At 42.4% G+C, this 22,176-nt stretch overlaps 2 protein-coding genes and 1 pseudogene across 2 annotated transcripts; 1 reads left to right on the top strand and 2 right to left on the bottom strand.

The window, feature by feature from the left end:
• Window positions 1-1,666: 1,666 nt before the first annotated feature.
• On the bottom strand, window positions 1,667-9,160 carry kiaa1191 (KIAA1191 ortholog). The gene is made up of 8 exons (XM_031751015.2): window positions 8,973-9,160; window positions 7,477-7,598; window positions 7,159-7,343; window positions 6,857-6,968; window positions 6,522-6,649; window positions 3,831-3,970; window positions 3,532-3,707; window positions 1,667-2,870 (listed from the first exon to the last, which is right to left on the bottom strand). Exons 2-8 carry the CDS (start codon window positions 7,502-7,504, stop codon window positions 2,665-2,667), a joined length of 975 nt encoding a protein of 324 aa, XP_031606875.1. The 5' UTR covers window positions 7,505-7,598; window positions 8,973-9,160; the 3' UTR covers window positions 1,667-2,664.
• Window positions 9,161-10,292: 1,132 nt separating this feature from the next.
• LOC116329116 (C-X-C motif chemokine 10-like) lies at window positions 10,293-12,263 on the bottom strand. Its single transcript, XM_031751071.2, has 4 exons — window positions 11,979-12,263; window positions 11,742-11,862; window positions 11,397-11,474; window positions 10,293-11,230 (listed from the first exon to the last, which is right to left on the bottom strand). Exons 1-4 carry the CDS (start codon window positions 12,040-12,042, stop codon window positions 11,086-11,088), a joined length of 408 nt encoding a protein of 135 aa, XP_031606931.2. The 5' UTR covers window positions 12,043-12,263; the 3' UTR covers window positions 10,293-11,085.
• A 4,440-nt stretch (window positions 12,264-16,703) lies between these two features.
• LOC116326797 lies at window positions 16,704-17,997 on the top strand (annotated as a pseudogene).
• Window positions 17,998-22,176: the final 4,179 nt, after the last annotated feature.

Below are 22,176 nucleotides of genomic sequence, written 5' to 3' on the forward strand. Positions count from 1 at the left end.
CCTGCATTCTTATTAAAAATAGAAGGTCCATCCTATAATAAATCTTCAACATTAACATACAGGACATTTTTCTGCTGTCTTTCACTCTCTCACTCTCTCTCACACACACAAACACACACAACATACAGGACATTAACCACCAACTACTGAGAACTTTAACAAGGTAAAGTCTTCCGCACGGTTGAGCTTTCAGGGGAAAAACTCTGTTTGCTCTGATTGCTTGCTGTAATATGACATGTTTGCGTTGATGTGGTAATAATAGCTTTGGAAATTGAAATTTGACAATTGTGTGGAACTGTCAACAGTATCATTAGTGCAATAAAACCAGTCTCTGTGACTACGGGACAAGACTAAATCAGTGTGTGCACAGTGGATGACCGGATAGAGGAGTAGTTGACCGGAGACAACAATAACCTCCCTCTGGGTCCTCACAGGCTTTTATGCTTGTGTGCTCAAATTCATTATCTCATTATTTCCCACACTTCTTCTTTTATTGATTATGCTAATATAACTGATTACTACTACAGTGTACATGCAGAATTTGTGCATCTCTTCTTAACTTTTAATGCAAAGTAGTCTGAGTAACATCATAGTGAAATTTGAGAGTCAAACTGAGGAGGAAACTTACAACTCATGTTGAAGTTGTTGCTCCACCTTGTGGTGAAAAGTTGTAGGTAAAATATTTGTGCCAAGTTGTTGCACCACAGTTTATATCTTTATATCACTACAGTAATGACTGTAAATGGTGCAATAGCAAAGGAAATGATGAACAGGTTATAGTGGGTTTATGCATTTCACAATAGATAAATGGGTCATTCCAGAACTGGAGGACAATTTACGCTTCACAAATGCTAAAAAAAAAATCAAGTTTTTTCAATGTAAATTTCAGTTTTATTTAAATAAACCACCAACAATGAGATGCTTGGCCCATTTAAACTATTTTAATTTTATATTCTTACATTTTTTTAATGTAAATGTCTGTTCTTATGTATCAGGGTTGACTGGATGCATTACTTTTTTTGTAGATTGACAAAAATACTTTTAAATATATATTTGTAATGTTTAATAGGTTAACATGGCTGAAAATCAGCTCCAACATTAGCATTTTGTAGAAAAACAAACTTATTGTGGAACATAATGGACTGTGAAAGCCAAGGATGAATGCAGTTATACAGCACAACTAAATGTAGGAAACTTTAAATGCATCTTCTTTCAGTAGCATAGTAACAGGTTTGCACTGGTTAGATATACTCTGTCTGAAAAGATTATAGAAAATATAAAGACAAGGACTCATCTTTGGTCTATCCATGAATTAGCACAAGGTTTAACAATTATAAGAGACTTGTAGCAACAAATAAAAAACAAATAAAAAAAACCCAAACATATTTTAAGTGTTATATTTGAAATGGTTAATGAAGAAACTGGGACAACTACTAGATAAAACTACTACTCTAACTCTGCAAAATTGGTGAGACAACCATACATACACTCATGCCTGTATTATTTTCAAATTCTTGAGTGGAATTCTGGCACGGAATGAGATGCATCTGGCTTGGAACCTCTGAATCACTTCCTGCTTGATCAGAACAGAGCACTGAATATGAAATACCGGGAATAGACCCCCCCCCCCCCCTTTTTCTTTTTTAAAGAAACAACCAAAAAGGAATTTAGTTTCATAATGACATTTATTTACAGATGAAAGTGGGAGAGCTCCCTTGTGCATTTTATTAGCCGAATTCATCGGTTTTTCCCAAACAAAACAGCAGGAAATTTCAGGCACACACACACACACACACACACACACACACACACACACAAAAAAAGTTGAAAAGTTGACAATGGCCACTTCAGTCCTACATTTAAAAAAAAATAAAATAAAGTGGCAAACCCAACAAACTGCACTACCTACAATTTAGAAACCTTGATTTAAAGCAGAACATAAAAAAGAAATAACTTCAGGTCAGCAGGCACATGGTCACAGATGAAAGAAAGAAAGAAAAAAAAAAAAAGAAGCTGAAATTTGATGCCAAAAGCAAACCCATTGCAGACTTAGGCACAATATCAGTCATATACCATGATACTCTGCATGCTGATGGAGAAAAGCACTACATAACTTTAAACCAATAATCTTATTTAAAGACAGGAACCTGAGATATAAACTGAAATACCTTGCCACTTTAGCATGATCAGCAGTCTTAAAAATGAACAACTTCTGCAAAAAATCTGGCAAGATATTTCAACGTTTATCTCAAGCCATTGCTGACAATGGAACGAGGACATCTAGGCGATGCATACCAACGCACCCATTACGTGACAAAGCAATAGGAAGCAGTACCAATGTTAGGGTTACAAATGAAGTTAATCCATTTGTTTTATTTTTTGGACTAACAAGATAGAACGAGAGGAGGGGGCATAGACAGCAGACAGCGACTGATCTGAATGTGTGAGCTAGGGAGGAGTAGCAGTGCAGTCTGCTGCTAGTTAGCTAATACTGTAGGTACTATGGGTCCTCATTCCCCCCCAGCTTGAGTGAAATTGCATGGAGGCAGAGGGAACAGAGGTAGACAGGGAGGCAAATGTGGAACCAGAGGACAGACAAAAAAAAACAAAACACAAACAAACATTGAGAATGTGGAATCGGAGGAGCAGCTACATAGCTGGTCTTCAGAAGCCCGATGGTGTCAAAACATTCATGTCCCGAGGTTTAAGTTTATGCGGCCGTGAGTTTTGCCGCTTGGCTTCAATGTCTGAGATTTCAATCTTGGGTGGCATGAATTTTGTAGGGTCATCCACCTTGAGGTTGACCTGGGTGTTGGTGCCATCCATGGTTGAGGATTTCTGCAGACCAAAATAGGATTGCAGAGACAAACCTGCAGGAGAGAGGTGTGGTAGATGATGTCATTAATTACTTCAGTGCTGCACAGAGCAACACACAGCATCACTGGCATACTGTGTGAAATTTCCCTGAAATATTCCACCTACATGCCGTTACAGCTTTTAACTTTTAAAAGAAAACTTTTAAATCGCACCTTATTCTGCATTTAACCCTGTAAAGCCTGAACCATGACATAATTGGCAGAAAATTCTTCTTTAAAAACAAAACACACAAAAAATTGAATGTTTATTGAACTGTTTGACAAATTCAAGGTCTCAAAAAGGTCTCATCTTTTACAGGGTTAAAATATGCATGTTACAGTGAAAACAAGCTATGTTCTCACACGTGATTAGCATCACATTTTCTGTTTTTGTTTCTGTGATGTGAGGCCTGTCTTTGTAAACAGTTCTGCTGCAGGCTGTGGTTTCAACATGGCTCTGGTATGACTAGAAGGGTGACTGGAAATTCATCAAGTAGTTTCAAAAGCTATCAATTTACAAACTTTTTTTCCCCCAAAAATAAATGGGAGGGTCAATACAGTTTGTTTTGGTGTGAGGTTGAGTGATATGACAATTCATCCTATTCACAGAGTATCAGCATAAAAATGCTAAAGGACTGTGAAGATACAGAAACAGGCGTGGGCACAAATCTTTTACCTGTGCTGGTTTCAGAGCCAGGATCAGTGGGGGACTTCTGTACCACAGATCGGATTCCGAAGAAACTCCACCTATCTCCTCCTCCTCCTTCATTTCCTCCCATGTCTGTGCTTGGGTTGGGACTGTGGGTCTCAGGTGCAGCAAGGAAAGGTGCAGGATTCAGATGAAACCAGTTCCTGTATTCCCATTACCCAAGAACAACATGAACATACAGTCATTTTGGAAACTGTACAAATGTATAAATATAAGGGGGTTTCTTTGCTGAATCACAACTGGCTTTACAACAGCACAGTTCCTACCTGCGATGAACACCCGGTGAAGAGTAGGGACTAACACAGGGGGTGACGTTGGGGGTAACAGAAGGGGTGCCACTTGGGGTGGATGTTGCTGATGTTGTAAGCCTGTCCTCCTTAAAGTTTCCACTTGGCATTCTCAACTTCTGCACAGCACGAAAAACAAAAACAGTTAAAAAAAAAAAAAATAGTCACAAGCTCCCATCTGCTCCACTGTCAGTGTAAATTTAATAAACAGTTTTAATCTTCCCACGTGTGTCTGGCCAGCACAAAAGCACAACAGTGGTGTTTTGTTTCCCCCGTGACCCTGTTTGTAAGTTTGTTGTTTTATGATCTTTTGTTGATGTGTCAGTGAAACAACTAATTTTATTTACAGAGCAAACATCCCTGCATATGCCATGCAAAAGGTCAACACTGTTTTACTTGGCTTGCAGATCGAAAAATAGTACGTCACATGTCCTCAGAGCCTATTGCCATTGACTACGTTATGCAGGTGGGAACGCAGATAGGTTAGAAACAAAGTGTGCAAAAATTACTCATCTTAAATTATTATTAAACAGCAGTAAACACATTAAGAACCACAGAACTGTTGTGCACCAAATTGTGTTTTCATTACATAACTTAGACTTTTTCACAAAATTGATTAAAATCCCTGAAACACGTACGAAAAAACAACAAATCCATGTTAATGTAATCGTCTATCATCAGTCCTCTTCAATCTTAGCACAGAGTAAGCAAAAGCTAGTTTTTGACTAAAGGAAAAAAAACCCCAAAACAAATCCAAGTTCCAATATACTTGCCATCAGACTGAAATTGAGTTCATGACTAATCTCTTGAAAAACATTTTCAGTGCCCAGTTTCCATTCGGTATGGGCATATTCCCAATCATATGGCAAATGCCCTTCCAAGCTCATATCTCCATTGTGCATGAGGTCCTGCTTTCTGCTCTGGGTAGTGTCCATTTTGCAAGTGAAGAGCGCAAAGCAACGTTGTGGCCTTTTATCCACATTACTTGGGTCAGTAACCTAGTTCGTCACTACATGAACCCGGCTGGCCCTCAGCCAGAACAATCAACATGAGGCTATAACAACAGCCTGGCACATGCAACCAATTCTGTATAGCTTATAAAGTGTCAGAAAGCTGGAAAAAAAAAAAAGGGAGAAAAAAAAAAAAGAAGAGTAAAGACATACAAAAACCACAAATACACTAACACAGCAATAAATAAATATACATATATCGCATGGAAAACCTCTGGTAGTCGATTTGTTCCTCGTGTGTATATATAAAACAAAAGACAAACACATTTATTACATTTACGTTCTTAAAACATTTTTCAAATAACACCACCTAAAGTGGAATCTGTGTGAAATCTGGTTTCAATATAGATACAAGTGTTTTAAAAAATTAATGCCAGCACCAGTTTGTGCCTCATTTCTTAGCGTTAGGCCTCATGATAGTGAGTAAAGATAGTGAAATGATGATAGTGAGGGGCAGACAGAGTAATTATCTAAGTTATATATTTACATCACGCTCACTAAGCAAGTGCGAAAGGGCTTCCCAGCCCCTAAAGTCACCCTTTCTGGTTATTTTATTTACCTGAAGCTTCCACTCACTGTAAGCAACACGGCCTTTAAATGTCTGCTGGTTGCTAGTTAGCCAGTGCTAACCAAGGCCACACAATGGTTAACCACTTTAACCCATCAAACTACGCAATACACAAACCACCATCTCCTCCTCTGTACTGCGAGATTCACGGTAGTTGATATATGCCGATAATTTCTTTTTTATTGTTCCGAATAAATACGTTTGTCTGAATGCTAGCTTCGCTAACGGCCTACAACACCTTCGACCTGACTGTCGTCAACTAAAGCAGCGCCTTCTTGACTAACCTTTTTATGATAACTTTTCGTTGACGCCTCGGTCCGACAGTTTCTTTCACTTTGTCCATAATTTCCAGTTTAACTGACGATTATTTTTCACGAAAACGACGACGATACAGTCTGTGCAGCAAAGTAGGCCTTTTCTGGTTTTAGTAGGAGCTCTGTGATTGGTCCTCTCAGGGAACAGGAAAAAGGAGGGGGTTTGGTTTGTGCAAGGGCGTTGCTTGGCAACAATACTGCAAGAACTACAGCCTATGGGGCCAGGGCACAGCTCATTACGTAATTTGTTTACCAAGATGTTTTTCCATGTTAACAATATGTTGTTATGTAATTAGAAATGCACATATCAATTTTCTTTAAGTAAAAGTTTACTTAGCTTACCTTACTAAGTGATCTTTAAACTTAAGTGATCTTCAGTAACTTTGTGAGTTCAATAAGAATTAGGTCAGTAGATAGCAGTAAATTTGAGGACCTGTAGGTGCGTTGCTAGTTGTGGTGGGGGATATATATTGTCCTCTTCTGTGACTTTCTAAAAACTTATTGCTCATGCATGTATGAAAACTAAAAGAAAACCCAGGATTAACGCTGTAGTTACCCAAATAAGATGAAATCCTGCCTTGTAGCACAGGCCTCAAATATCTATATATCTGACCCAGTCCATCAACTTGATTAGATAAGTGTCAGATTTATTATGGTTTTTTTTTAATGTTTGCTTTGTAATAATAATAATAACCTTCTGACAAATGACATTTAGGTGTGCATTTTCTTTTGAGTTCATCGTTACTTGCGGTCAGTTATTAAAACTGTTAATACTCACCAGCAGTGTGACATCACCTCGTCGGTGAAAGTGGGTCTCTTCAGCAGAAAGGCCCTTGTGAGGATAATAACCAGACTCTGTTAGTCCAGCCTGGTGCTCAAACTCCTCAAGGCTCTCGTGGGATTCCTCTGAGAGATTATGGGAACATTGCAGACAACTAGTCAGTGTGTTTAAGGTGCTGTACTCCACTATAGCTCCACTAACACTCTTAAGATTGTTTAAGTGGGAGCCAAGTCGTTCTGGACATCATAATTCATGTAGTGGACAGTGTTCTTATTAAGTATCTCTATATTTTTAAATAAAGTTGTTTAGTGAAGTTGCTTTCGTGGACTTACTGATCATTAGCGAGCTCATTAAAGTGGTGGCTTTGGCTTTCACCACAGGCCCAGGAGACTTGGCTGATGCTGCTCCCTCAACGCTCAGTAACTTCCCACCACTCTTCCCTTCCTAGTCACACAAATCCTAAGTGTTAGGCTGTGCTTACAAGCTAGTTACATAATAGAAAAGGGAGCAAATCAAAAGTGCATGCACCTAACATTCAAGAAGCATTTACACGCAACTAATACAAGGATCATTTTGTTCTGGTAACCAATTCAAAACGATGTGGGTTAGAAAATAAGGGTAAATGGGGGAGCACCTCAGTTTTCCTGAACCTGTGCTGTGGGATGACAGGTTCTTTCCACATGATGTTGACAGTCAAGTCAGAAGGTGGGGAATGCATTGGGGCATCCATGTTCTCATCATAGCTGATATTGTGTCGCTGTATTCCAATTGGAGATGATAATGCACCCATGAGGCAGGACGGCATGCCGGACTCAAGTACTGAAATGAAGGAAAAGGACATGTTACTGTGTAAATAAACAAACAAATAAACAAGAGAAACAACTTCTCTTATCAGTAAAAGATAATCACTTGTCTCTCAGTTTAACTGTACCATATCTCAAATCTTGTTTACCTGGAATGTCTCCCCGTCCTGAGGCCATTGTGTTCTGAGCAGCTGACCGCAGGAGACGGTGGGGTCTGACAGCGTGGCCGTTCACCTGACACTAAGCTTGATGCTGGACTCAGATCTGACCACTTCATCACATGACACCAGACACGGAAGGTTATTAGGCTCACAGAAACGAATGTAAAACACTGCTCACTACTGTCATTTCTTTTACCTGGGGAAGAAGTTAGGCCTACACATGTACTCTATGCATATGTTTAACAACATGATTATGGGTAAGTGAAAAAAAATAAACACAACAGACATTAATTATTGTGCACAGTGCAAGGAGTCCTGACCTGCCTTAAATAGAAATACAGAGTCTAGTTACAGCAGCGCCATTAATATCAGTCGCACATAAATTCCTGCTGATAGCAGAGGAGCACAGCAGAGGTGGCCAAATTTACCCAAATATCGATAGTATTAGTACTGGTATCAGATTAATACTAGCATGACAAGAGTGACACTTTTTTTAATACATTTCTAACACATCTAAGCATCAGAAGCTGACCCAAAAGTGTTTAGAGACAGGAATATTTACATTTCAGGTCTAAAAAAAAAGATTTGAAAATATATGAAAAGGTGAAAGGTATGCTTTTATTTTGCTAAATCATTATTTTGGAAAGTAAAAAAGCACAGTGAGTATTTAGTGAATGTTAAAACGTGTTTGGAATTCGCAGAATAATGATGATCCCTTTCATAAATCATGACACAGCTACAACATATTCGGCATCGGTATATTGACACTTTATTTAGTGTATTTTCTTGGTATCAGATTGATATCACAATCTGTAGTATCGCACAACACTACAACACAACCGAGCTCTGGATTAAACAAGGAAATGACACTTTTGCATTTCCGTCTGACAGCGGATCCACAGTTAGTTAGTTCCCTATTCAGTCGAATAAAATCACACTCAGTCTTGTTTAGCTCCCAATCGCCGTGATCTGAGCTCACTTTCCAGCTGAATGCGCTCTTAAATGAACTCAGAATGTGACATGTTTCTCATACATATTGCAGCAGAATCCAGATTTTATAGACATGGGTCGGTGGTGTTTAGTAGTCCGGTCTACTTTCCAGACAGCTGACATCGTGCTGTTCACGTCGGCACTCATGGAAGCCAGATACAGTGACTTGCAAAAAAAAAAAAAGAAAAAGAAAAAAAGAACCCCCCTCAAAGAAAAGAAGTCACACATGGAGATGTTTGACTCGTGTCGGTGTGGGATTTTTTTTTAACGCAAACTACTTGTGATAAATGAGGAATAACACATTACTCACGCTGCAGTGTTTTCCGAGAAAAATACATGCATGCAAAAAACAGAGAAGCTCATTTAAACCACTTTAAAACGATGTCTTTTAGAATAGGCTATACATTTAGTCTGTATATACACACAGATCTACATTTTAGGCTGTCCAGAATTTGCACGATCTCTTCATCGTATATTTTAAACTTAAAACTCACCCGTGAAGATTTCTGCCACTGTCCCTCTGAAATTACTCCACAGCTGCAGTGATTTCTTTGCCACTGTCGCGCAGATTTGGGATAACGAACAAAAGGATATTGTTTGTTTGTTCGCCGGCTAGTTTATCCATGACTTTTGGACATGCAAACAGAGTCCATATGCCCACGTCACGGTGAACGTACCTCCTTGGCAGCAGCCTAAGCCGCGGAGGGATCCGCTGAAACTTGACTCAGTATGTTTTGGTGTGGTGCAATAGATCAAGATCGTTACTGTGTATATTTTATCACCTCATAACAATCCTGAATGTTATACTTCAAAGCTGAGGCGGGATGGCGACAAGGCAGGTTTGCTGGTAGACGTGAATCTGCAGTGAATGCCTAATTCTCATTCATTCTTATCATTTAAAACTTTAGATCTTTTTTTATTTTTAAACTTTAGTGTATTACATAAGAGGAGTTGCAGTAATGGTGAAGTTTCAAGGGTCATCTGCAAAGATTAGACTTGATCAGCGTGATCAGCACTGTGGGCCTGGGAAGAGCCTGGCCTTTTATTTAAAAGGAACTGCACTTAAGGCTTGGTTTCAAAGCTAAGGGTAGACTGAGGTCTAGTCGTGGTAAAAGGATTGGGTAACATATAGATGGCTAAGGTCACCCTTGGGTTCAGGGAATGCACATGCAAATTAGGTGGGTGAGGGTGTGGTGGATAGCAGCCTATAGGACTCTGCAAAGCTCAGCCACCCCTGTCAGTGAGGACACTGCTGACTGCTTACTGGACCCTGTAATCCTGGTCTGTTTGCAGCTTCAGTGTCATGTGTACTATTTGATGCCAGACTTTATCTTCTTAATTTGTGCTTGGCAGTCTGCTTGAAAGTGTGCAACCACTTCATGTGCACAAACCCACAAATATCCCAGAGGTGAAGCTGTTCTGAATGGAGGGTTGGGTTACAAGTCTTCTGAGTCAGCATCGTGGACTGTTCAGCATTTACAAGAAACATTTCGTAACAGTTATTGCAACAGAAATGGATCATCACAGCTGACACTGAAAGCATGCACACACACACAAATGCACACACACACAAATGCACACACACACACACACACACACACACACACAAAAGCTCTCACGGTTTTGAAAAGTCAGCGTGAAAGTTGATGTACTGTCTACTTGTGGTTTCTTGAGGAGAGAAATTGATACTATATTTTACATTTTTCATATGTAATATTCTAATTGGACAAGCTGTTGTGATTGCAGGAAAGGGAATCAAGTGCAGGAATCTGAAAGAGGAAGAAATAAGTTCTCAAAGACAGTAAGACAGGACTATTTATTTATTTATTTATTTATTTTTTATTTTTTTTGTCTGTCCCATTTGGTTCTTAAGCCGTCAGAATTGTTGTCTGAAGACCAACAAGGATACCAAATGGATTTATTTTGCCAAATGGATCATAGACAGGACTATTTATACACACATGTCAGGAGATTGAAAACAGGAGGATAAACAGACACAAGGTAATCACACAGTTGAAGACAATGGCAATGAGCTAGGACGTGAAGTAAAATTAAACATGAAACACAGAAGACAAATTATTACAAAACTAAAGTGGGACATGAATAACAACAACTGCAGCAGGGAAATGCTTACACATGAATAAACTTAACATGGGAGGAGGACAAAGTGGAATACAGAGAGTAAAATCCTGAAGGGACTAATTAAATATATAAGTAAAAAGTATAAATAAAGTATAACTAGAGCAGGACTAAAGAATAAATGAAAATCATCTCAGGGGTCAAATTAATGAAATTCAGAATTAGAGGGAACATTCATGCTCCAAGAGGGAAACCATCCTTTGGTGTCATACCTTCATATTTCTAGAATATCATTTTTTTCAGCAACTGAAACCTGCTTAAAATCAACTGTCTTGTTTGTTTGTTTGATTTTGTCTTCTTTAGCCTCTACCTCTTGTTATGTATAGCAGGACTGTGTGTGACTGGCTGTGCTGTGCTGTTTGCATGTGCTAAATGTTGCTGCTGTGTTTCATTATGTTAAAGGACTAATTCAAGTGGAAAATTCTTGAATATTTTCCATTTCCCTGAGACATATTTTAGTAATGCTGATTATTTTGCACTGATGTGCAATTTCAAGCAATATTCTTTAAAAATACTACAAATGATATGAAGGTCTGATGAGTTTGTCGTCAAAATTATATTGGCAGCTGTGGAGGGTTCCACTGGGGAGGAAGTGGTCTTCTGCTTTTTATCCCTAAATTGACAAAAAAACAAACAAACAGTGCACTCATTAGAAAAAAAATGTCATTTATTACTTTATTTTTATAAACTGAAGCGATTCACTAAAAATCTAACATTATTATTTAGATAATCAGTGTACTGGATGTAAAACTTGGATAAGTGTGGTGAAGTCTACTCACATGATGTTAGTCACGAGTCTTTTCACGGCCTTCAGCTCGGGGTTCAAGCAATAGCGGAGACCACTGTTCAAGGTAACGCTGTTGAAATGGAAAATAGAGGTAAGTTCAATAGAAATGGAAAAGCTAAGAATACACTGACACATATAAACAAGCTCTTTAAATACACTGATCCTACAAGTATTTTTCAAAGATCATTATCTACCTTAAAAAGGCATTTTTAGTTAGGATGCATCTAATTTGCACTGTCATGCAATTTCTTGTGTAATCGTTTATTTGAGCTTAGTGAATCTTCATGTTGAATTTATCAAAAGTAATAATGAAAAATAATCAATAAAAAAAACTTACACAATCTCCACTTTGTTGCATGATTTGGTTGCTGGGTAGATCTGTACGTCCTTTATTTCAGACTTCATGCCGAGACGATTCCTGACACGGTGACACAGACACTGTTGTCCTGCTTGTTTGACTAGAAAAGAAGGCAATGAAAAAGAAATTAATATCCAACGTGCAGAAATTCAAGTTTGGGTAATTTCAATCAAAAATCTAAATCATGTAAAAGGATAAAGAAATAAAGAAACTTACGTTGGGCCTGGGAGATGCAGACCATGACAGCCAGGAGCAGAAACACTTTGATGAGGGTGGACATTGTTGTTTTCAAGATGACACCGGTGCTGAAAACGTGCAGCAAAGATAATAATGCAGCCAGAGAAAGACTAGCAACAATTAAAGACTGATTGTTGACAGGAGTGCTGTGAGGATTCGACTCAGAGTGGGCTCTTAAATACTTTTACTTTGGCTGCATACGTAATCTTTCCTGTGACAAAGGGAAATTTGTGGAAAGTGAAACTCAAAAATGTCACAAAATAGAAAAAAAACAACCCCCCCACCCCACCCCCACCCCCACTCCTTCTCAGCTCTGTGGCTGTTGGTACAACATTTTGACATTTTGTGGTAATATGATACATTACAAGAGAACATTAAACCTTTTTGCATAACAGTTAAAAGACGAACTTCTATTCTGAATGTTTGTGTGAACAGGCAAAGACACATGGACCTTTATTTCTTAAACATTTTGCATTATGAATTAATTTTGATAAAAACAAAACAAAAAAACAAAACCAAACAAATATTTGGGTCATGTTAAATATTCATATGGCACCAAATAAGTGCATTTAGGATTGTAGACATGTTTCAAACAGAGCATCAGAATGAGGAAGCAAGATAATTTAGGAGTTATAATGTCACATGTTTGCTGGTGCCTGTTGTGCTGATTTGAGCATTTCAGAAACTGCTAATCTACCGGGATTTTCCTGAGCAACAATCTTTCAGCAGAATGTCCTGAAAAACAGAAAATATCTAGTGAGCAGCAGTTCTCTGTGGGAAAATTCCTTGTTGACGTCAGAAGTCAGAGGAGAATGATTTAGCCGCGTCGAGGTGATACAAGGCAACAGCAACTCATTTAACCACTTGTTACAATCAAGGTATGAAGAAGAGCATTTGTTGTGAATGCACAACGCATTGAACCTGAAAGCAGATGGGCTACAGCAGCAGAAGACCACAAGAAGTGACACTGCCGTCAGCTAACAACAGGAACCTGAAGCTTAAAATTTACATGGGCTCACCAAAATTACAATAACATAAGATGGAAAAACATTGCCTGGTCTGATGAGTCAACATGTGGATGATAGGGTCAGAAAGAACATGGGCACATGGATCTATCCAGCTCTGCATCAACAGTTCAGGCTGGTGGTGGTTTAATGATGTAGGGAATCTTTTCCTGGCACTCTTTGGGCCCCTCGATTAGACTTGTAGTCAAGACCGCCTAATCCGAGACCAAGACAAGACCAAGACCAGAGGGTTTCGAGACCAAGACAAGACGAGGACCAGAGGGTTTCGAGACCAAGACAAGATCAAGACCAAGTTGAGACGAGACCAAGACCAGGACCGAGACAAAAAAAGTCTTTAAACAGCAGCCAGATGCTGCTTCGTTTACGGGTGTCAGGCATATTTATGTGTTTTTGCTTTCGCACAGCCCTCCTCACCGCTGTCTACTGTCTCACTCACTTACTGAGAGGACAGACGCATGCTCCACTTGACTGTTGCGTCTCTCACCCTCTCCGTTTTTCACATAATGATATTATCCTATATCCTCGCATGTGATTGGCCACAATATGGAGGGATTGGAGCATAGCTGAGCCACTGTGTGAGAGCTGAGCAGCAAAAGGAAATTAAGTGAGGGTAGAAATGACTGTAAGATTAATAGGCTCTGTTTTGAGTTTTGTTCAATAAAGACTGACTTCATATAGGAAAATAAATATCACATATGCAGGACACCTTAAACTAGTTTTTAATTAAGCAGCAAGGCAGAACAAAGTCGGGGCTGTATCAAGACACAGGGACTAAACCCCAATTCAACCAGACCCAGAACTGATCCAGAATTAAAACAGGACAACAACAGTTCAAAATCCGGACTAATTAGGACTTAACCAAGACAGAACCAGAATCAAAACTACATGATACTAGCACTAAAAATCATCATAGACCTGCACTACACTTATTTTTTTAATTCTACCAAAGTACACTATTTAGATTCAGAAAAGTTTATATAACTATTTAGCCTTCATAAGCCTGCATAACTTAATAAATATAGAATTTGAAAAGTAACAAATGGTATCTAAAAAGTTACACTAGGCACTAGATACATGTTCTGATGAGTTTTGGTAAACAACCATTTGACTAACATGTGTGTCTCACCTGGGGTCCGTTCTTCGTACCTCGCTAAGTAAGTTAGCCGGATTTGAATGTTGACGATTTCGCGTGATCTTGGATCGTTCGGTTCTCAGAAGCTCATCCGGGACTTGCTGTCATAGCAACAGATCTGTAAGCGTAAACCTGCTTGGGAGCAGGCTTACTTTATGTAAACAGGATTAGATCGCGGCCACTCAGGTATGTCCGCTTCATTTATCTGAAAGCAACAGCGATATTTCTCCACTGTTTTCCATAAATAAATATTATCAATGTAACTAAAGATAATGCAGTATTTGATTCTTTTATTGATTTCATACAGATACATACAGGTCATTTCCTAAAAAAAGGGAAATGTACTATTAATCATTCTATTTCATGTATTTGATTATTTCAGATGTAATTCATATTTTAGAGTAGTAATAGTAAATTACTTCGTGTAATCAAGATGAGAGACCACGGCTATAAAAGCGAAGGTGGATTTGGTGTCACGGCTGGGGAGCAGTCGTGTGGAGTATTGAAAAAGAATCCAAAATGCAGGTACTGGCTGGGGTGCGAGTGAGTGTTTATTTACAGCGGTGATAAGGTGACAAAAACAGGAAGAGCAGAGCGGGGAGTAAACAAACCTAAACTGGGAAAACTAAAGAACAAAACTTAAACCAGACACTCACGGGAGGAGGAGCAAAATGCACAAAGAGAGATGGCAGAGAGACACAGAATGAATACCGGGTAATAGGGCTGGGCGATATGGCCTAAAATCAATATCACGATAAATTGAGCAGTTAACCTCGATAACGATAAATGGACGATAACCACCCCAAGTGCCAAAAAAACAAACGTTGAAACAAACGAATCACATGGTTGTGCTGCAGGTGGTGGAAGAGGTTGGTTGTGTTACCTTGACTTGACGCAACAGTCTTTTGCAGAGTTTACATTTAACAATTTTTGATCAATATCATCCTTGTTGAATCCAAAATGTTGCCAAACGATTGATGATGCATTTTTTTTTTTTAACAAGCGTCTCTCTTCCTCCTCCACCAGCTCTACCTCCGTCGCTGCTGCTTCAACATTTAAATCGTCCTCCATTTGTTCACCCGTGTCTCGTCTTGTTACAGGTAGCAGTGTTGCCAACTCCTCAGTAAGGAAAATCGCTATTGGCTGTCCTAAAGTCGCCAGAAGTCGCTAAATGACATCATCGCCTAATTTGCATAATTGGTCATGCTAATATAATTGTAACCTACGTTGTTGGAGAGAAAATAACATTGTGTTAGAGACATAAAGTGAGTAAAAAACGTCCTAAATGCATTTAGAATTTATTTAGAACTACAAATTAAATTTATTTTAGCAATTATTGTTTTTTTTAAAGTCAGAATTCCAACCCTGCTCCTTTATCCGGGCTTGGACCGGCAAAAATAGGCCTCTGGTAGGCACTCTGGTGTGAGTTACTTTGTGTGTGTGTGTGTGTGTGTGTGTGTGTGTGTGTGTGTGTGTGTGTTTGTATAAGTAGTTTTAAACCTCGTGATCCACAAAACAGCATAACAGTAAAGAAGAACTGACTGCGTTACAGTCAGTGCGGGAGCAACAGCTTCGCTCATGCGCGATTCATTTGCAGTTCGGACGCATAGGTGTGAACATCGTCTGCCCTGATAGCAGCTGGGGAGGACTATCCTCCGCCTGTGAGCGCTTTGGTACGGGCGAGGTGCCCACGGCAGCACCCGCTGCTTGTTGAGAGTAAAAGCGATACCCACTTTCACGTCAAAAGTCGTCATAAATAAATCTCCAATAACACCAGAAAAAGTCGCCAGATTTGTCGCTAGTCGCTTTTTAGAAAAAAAGTCGCAAAGGGGTCTGAAAACTCGCTAAATATAGCGACAAAGTCGCTAAGTTAACAACACTGACAGGTAGTAGAGTCATGTGACTCCACCCGTCAAGTCTGTAACGTAGCACAGCGTCTTAAAGGGACATGAACATCGCCAACCTGCACATGCCTTTTCTTTTTTTTTTTAAATACCGAATTTACCGACATGGGCAAAATGACGTCGATGAGAGTCACAAATTTCGGTAACGATAAATTTTTGATATATCGCCCAGCCCTACCGGGTAACATAGACTAATGCAGACTGACATGGAATTAAACAGACGACGCGACAGAGAGCACAGGAAAACACAGGGCTTAAATACACAGGGGAGTAATCAGGGAATGGGCAACAGGAGGGAGACACAGCTGGGAGAAATGAGGCTAACGAGACAGGGGAGAGGTAAAACTGAACACACTGACATGAGACATGAACTTTCAGAATAAAACAGGAAACACACAGACACAGAGAACCAGACAGGACACTGAACTAGACAGGCAGACTCACGAGCGGACATAGTGACACCATAAACAGACGGAGGGAACACAGAAGTGGGAGCAGGCAGGCACAGAACAAAACCTTAACAAATGGCAAACCTCAACCAAAGATATAACAGGATAAACAAGCACAGGAAATAATATAAAGAAACACAAAACACTGAGTAGACAGACTCAGGACCATGACATTTGGGAAGTCTGTCGCAGCCATGTCCTGTCCGTTTGTACGCAAGCAACCCATTGCGGAAGGTGCAAGATTGATAAGGAGAGTTTTCAGAATTCAGCGTATATTGCGGGATAGACAGGATCCTTTAGCTCAGCACGACAGTGTGCTCATAGAGAAATATCGATTTTCCCGTCAGGGTATTATTTACTTAACCAACTTGTTGGATCCCTATGTTAAAAGTGCCACTCACCGTAGTCGGGCATTAACAACTGCACAAACTGTGTGCATTGCCTTGTGTTTCTTTGCAAGTGGCACGTTTCTGTACGCTGTTGGAGACGCAGAGAACATTGGCAAAAGTGCTGTCTGCCGTTCCATTCGCAAAGTATACCTGGCACTCAAGCATTTCCTGGGTGTGTTTGTGGTTTTTCCAAGCCACTTAAGACCACAGGTTGTCAAACAGGGCTTTTCTTCTATTGCAGGTACATTAAATTCGATAATGAATGTGATGCAATCATGACCTATGTCTGTAACTATAGCTCGATTGTCCGCAGGCTTCCCTAATGTGATTGGTACCATACCATAGACTGCACACACATTGCGATCAAGGCCCCCCCAGGCCCCAATGAAGGGGATTTTGTCAATCGAAAGGGGGTTCACAGTATAAATGTGCAGGTGAGTAATACTAATATTTTAGATGGTAATATATAATGAAAAGGAGTGTGTTCACATATAATGAAATCTCTTAGATGGTGTGTGACTCTATGTGCCATATCACAAATGTGGAAGCTAAATGGCCCGGATCAGTGCATGACTCAAGAATTTTCAGAGAGTCAGGGTTATGCACATTATTTGAGCGTGGTAAGAAAAAGAGACTTATTTTGATATTTCATACTTATTTTGGGCCTAACATAACAGCATTTCTCCATTACACAGGGGCCTACGATGGGATTCTCCTTGGAGACAGGGGTTATGCATGCAGGCAGTACTTCATGACACCGTTCCCTGACCCCAACCCTGGGCCACGAACCCGCTACAGTGCAGCTCTAGCCAGGACAAGGGCACGCATTGAAATGACCTTTGGGCAAATAAAGGGAAGATTTCAGTGTCTGAAAAGTCTGAGGGTTGCACCTGACAGGGCATGTGACATTATTGTTGGATGTGCCGTACTGCACAACATTGCTACCATCAGAAAGGAGAGGACTCCTGTGGTGGAGGTGCAGCCTGATGATGACCTCCAGCCAGTGCACTTGGACCAACCTAGTGGCAGAGCTGCACGGGACAGAATTGTGCAACACAATTTCGAATATAAAAACATGACAAAACATATTTTTCATTGAAATTTATTTGAGCATCTTTTTCTGTCTCATCAAAAAAAAGCCAGTCATCATTTGCCAGGAAAAAAATCATATATACTGGATCACGCAAGGTCATCAATAGTGCTCTGTATGAAAGTGTATTTTTACTTACTCTGAAGTTCCTTTTGAAGCAACTCGATTTCGAGTTGAACTTTTTGCCTCATTAGAGCTTAAAGTTCGATTTCACCTAGAAGCTTTTGTTTCTTTAGCTCAGTATACTCCATTTTTTGCTGGAGACTTCTCTTATAGAGCAAACAAATGTCACCCTGTTTCAATTGTAGAGACAACATTTAACGGTCAATACATGTCATATAGGAAGTAAAATTAATTACAAGACTGCCCACCTCTGTATCAGGCCTCTCTGCCGGCCTCTTTGCCTGCAAATCATACTGCAGTCAGAAACACATAGAAGTACACAAGTAGATACAAATTCAGGCCAAATTATGCATGCACTTACTGGGACTTCCTCCAAACCACAGTCATCTGACAGGGTTGATTCACTGTCCTGTCCAATGGAAACAAAATGGTGTTACAAAGGGATGTGGTACAGCCTATTGGTCTAAATAATTAAAAAAAGATCATATATATATATATATATATATATATATATATATATATATATATATATATATATATATATATATATATATATATAACCAAACTTACTGTGCATGCTTCAGTCACCCCTTGCATGGGAACAGGTAGGTCCCGGGGCCGTTCTTCGTACCTCGCTAAGTAAGTTAGCGGATTTGAATGTTGACGATTTCGCGTGATCTTGGATCGTTCGGTTCTCCGAAGCTCATCTGGGACTTGCTGTCATAGCAACAGATCCGTGGCGTAAACCTGCTCGGGAGCAGGTTTACTTTATGTAAACAGGATTAGATCGCGGCCACTCAGGTATGTCCGCTGCAGTTATATGAAAGCAAGGCGATATTTCACCACTGTTTTACCATAAATAAATATTATCAATGTAACTAAAGATAATGCAGCATTTGATTCTTTTATTGATTTCATACAGATACATACAGGTCATTTCCGAAAAAAAGGGAAATGTACTATTAATCATTCTATTACATGTAGTAGATCATGTCAGATGTAATTCATATTTTAGAGTAGTAATAGTAAATTACTACGTGCAATCAAGATGAGAGACCACGACTATAAACGCGAAGGTGGATTTGGGAAGTCTGTCGCAGCCATGTCCTGTCCGTTTGTACGCGAGCAAGGAAGGTGCAAGATTGATAAGGAGAGTTTACAGAATTTAGCGTATATTGCGGAATAGACAGGATCCTTTAGCTCAGCGCGACGGTGTGCTCAGAGATATCGATTCTCCCGTGAGGGTATTATTTACACTCTCTCTCTCTCTCTCTCACTCTCTCTCTCTCTATATATATATATATATATATATATATATATATATATATATATTGTGGCGAGCTCAGGAAACGGAGGAGACAGAGGTTCCGTTCGGTCTTGCTACCCGCCGTGTTAGCCCGGGAGCACAGCCGTTTATTAAGAGTCTTTTGGAGAACACTGCCGCGAGCAACTGCTCAGCGCGGCAACCAAAACAACAACAACACAAAAAGGCGCTCTCTCACCGGAAAACACACACAGAGGGAGCGACGCCCGTCACCATGACAACATGACAACAAATAGAACTGTAAAACATAACATAAATGTCCATAACATCCCCGAACAGCCCTGACCCGCTACATAGCCCCCACCTAAGGGGTCAGTCGTCCCCGACAACCCCATTACCCCACACAAAGTCCTGCAAACGCCCGGTGCCTTCTTCTGGCGCACCGGCGGTCCCGACAGGCGGGGAAAAGTCACTCGGGTCAGAACATGGGCGCTGCCAGCATCCCTGCCCGGCATCTGCCGGAGCGAAGCGGTCGATCTGGCGAGTCTGTCCTGGTGCAACACCACCAGGCGCCCGGGCCCGGCATGCGAACACGGTACACCACTTCTGTTAGCCGCTCCACGACCTCCGCCAGCCAGGCCAGTAGAACCGTCCTCTGAGACGGCGGAGAGTTTTGGCATTCCCATAGTGGCCGGCCCCCACCGAGCAGTGGGCGAGCTCGAGCACCTGCGACCGCAGCGACCGAGGCACCAACAACTGCAGGAGATCTCTGCCCTGCCCGGGGGCCCGCCATCTCCGGTACAGGAGGCCGTCGTGGGTCTCCAGGTTGTTGTACTGGGAGTAGTAGGCCTTCACCTCGGGCTCCTGTCCCGACACCCCCGTCCAGTCGGGGTGTTGCGCCGCCTCCAGCCAGGCCCCTACCTGAACCAACGTCGCATCGGCCTCCTGCTCCCGGGGATGGGAGCCATCCCCCTCCGCTGGCCGTGGCCTGAGCAGCAGCCACCCCCAGCGCCTCCTGGGCCCGCTCCTCCTGTCGCAGACAGTAGCGGCACTCGACGGCCATGCAGGGCCTTCTGGAGAGGGCATCAGCGTTGCCATGCTGTTGACCTGCCCGATGCTGGATCTCAAAGTCGTAACCCTGAAGGACCTCCAGCCAGCGGGCCACCTGACCCTCCGGGTGTTTGAAGTTCAGGAGCCAAGTCAGAGATGCATGGTCGGTGCGCAGGAGGAACCGGCAGCCGTGCAGATATGGCCGGAAGTGCCGCACCGCTAGCACCACAGCCAGCAGCTCCCGCCGGGTCACACAGTAGTTCCTCTCGGCTCGCCCCAGAGTTCGGCTGAAGTATGCCACCACTCGTTCTCCAGCATCGTCCTGCTGAGAGAGGACCGCCCCAACTCCTCGTTGCTAGCATCAGTGTCCACAATGAAGGGTTGCGGGCGTCGGGGTAAACCAGGACTGGGGCTCTGGTGAGGGCCTCCTTCAGCTGTGCGAAGGCCGCAGCGCAGAGCATCACTCCAGCCAAACGGCTGGCCCTTGTCGGTTAAGCGGTGGAGGGGCTGGCTGTCGTCGCGAACCCCTTAATGAACCGGCGGTAGTAGGAGGCTAGGCCCAGGAAGCTCCGCAGTTCTTTGGCGTTCGAGGGAGTCGGCCAATCCCGGACCGCAGCCACCTTTGCGGGATCGGTGGCGATGCCCTGGCGCTGATCACATGGCCTAAGAACGTAGTCTCTCTCGTCAACAGCCGGCGCCGCGGGGTTGAGCCGCAGCCCAGCTTGCGGATGGCACGAAGACCTCGCTCAGGTGGGACAGCGCACTGTCGAAGTCGCCCCGTGTACCAACAGGTCATCCAGGTACACAACACAGCGGCTACGGGGGATGTTCACGAGCACCCTCTCCATCAACCTCTCAAACGTCGCTGGCGCATTGCAGAGCCCAAAGGGCATGACCCTGAACTCCCACAGCCCCTGTCCAATGGTGAACGCAGTCTTAGGCCTTGCTTCGGGGGCTAGCTCCACCTGCCAGTAACCGCTGCGTAGGTCGAGGGAGCTGAACCAGCTAGAGCCGCTGATGTAGTCTAGGGCCTCGTCGATCCGCGGAGGCGAAATGCGAGTCCTTCTTCGTGACTGCGTTGAGACGGCGAAAGTCCACGCAGAACCTCGGGCTGCCATCCTTCTTCCCCACCAGGACCACGGGTGCCGCCCATGGGCTGTTGGACGGCTCGATCACCCCAGCCGCAGCCATCTCACGGATCTTTCCCTCCACCACCTGCCGTTTTGAGAGGGGCAGCCGGTGGGGGCGCAGACGGATGGGTTGGGCGGAGCCGGTGTCGATGGTGTGCTGGACCAGCCCTGTCTGCCTGCAGTCTTTGTCACTGGTGGCAAAGAGGTCCACATTCTCGTCCAGGAGGCACCATAACCGCTGGCGCTGATCACCGTTGAGACCCACGCTGCTGCGCTGCCACAGGTCACAAACAGCCTCGGTTGTCTCGGTCAAAGGAGATTTGTTGGGCTGAGGGGCCGGGGCTGAGGTGAGTAGAGATGACCCGGGGCCACCGGCACCTGAAGTCCGCTGAGTGGCAGCTGCCCGACGCCTGTCTCGTCTGGCTCTGGCCCCCGTCGCTCCCTGCTTTTGACCGCACTGGAGGCCGAGGGTCTCTGTGCCAAGAGTGATAGCCCGCTTTGCGGTGTCGACGCAGGCCCCCCAGCGGGTCAGCAGATCGAGGCCGATGATGCACTGGTCTTGAATGTCAGCAAGCCAGAAGTCGTGAATCAGCTCCAGATCCTTCACTCGGATCTGCAACG

This window comes from Oreochromis aureus, linkage group 2 (assembly GCF_013358895.1).
Source record: "Oreochromis aureus strain Israel breed Guangdong linkage group 2, ZZ_aureus, whole genome shotgun sequence".
NCBI lineage: Eukaryota > Metazoa > Chordata > Actinopteri > Cichliformes > Cichlidae > Oreochromis > Oreochromis aureus.

What these genes read in the sequence shown, in the direction of transcription:
- kiaa1191 (XM_031751015.2), bottom strand. Translation starts at nt 7,504, where the DNA reads ATGGCCTCAGGACGGGGAGACATTCCAG. An exon ending in ACAGGTTCAGGAAAACTGAG is followed by an intron (nt 6,969 to 7,158) that starts GTGCTCCCCCAT and finishes TTGTGTGACTAG; the next exon opens with GAAGGGAAGAGTGGTGGGAA. An exon ending in TCACCGGGTGTTCATCGCAG is followed by an intron (nt 3,708 to 3,830) that starts GTAGGAACTGTG and finishes ATGGGAATACAG; the next exon opens with GAACTGGTTTCATCTGAATC.
- LOC116329116 (XM_031751071.2), bottom strand. Translation starts at nt 12,042, where the DNA reads ATGTCCACCCTCATCAAAGTGTTTCTGCTCCTGGCTGTCATGGTCTGC. An exon ending in TGCAACAAAGTGGAGATTGT is followed by an intron (nt 11,475 to 11,741) that starts GTAAGTTTTTTT and finishes CCATTTCAACAG; the next exon opens with CGTTACCTTGAACAGTGGTC. An exon ending in AGACTCGTGACTAACATCAT is followed by an intron (nt 11,231 to 11,396) that starts GTGAGTAGACTT and finishes TTGTCAATTTAG; the next exon opens with GGATAAAAAGCAGAAGACCA.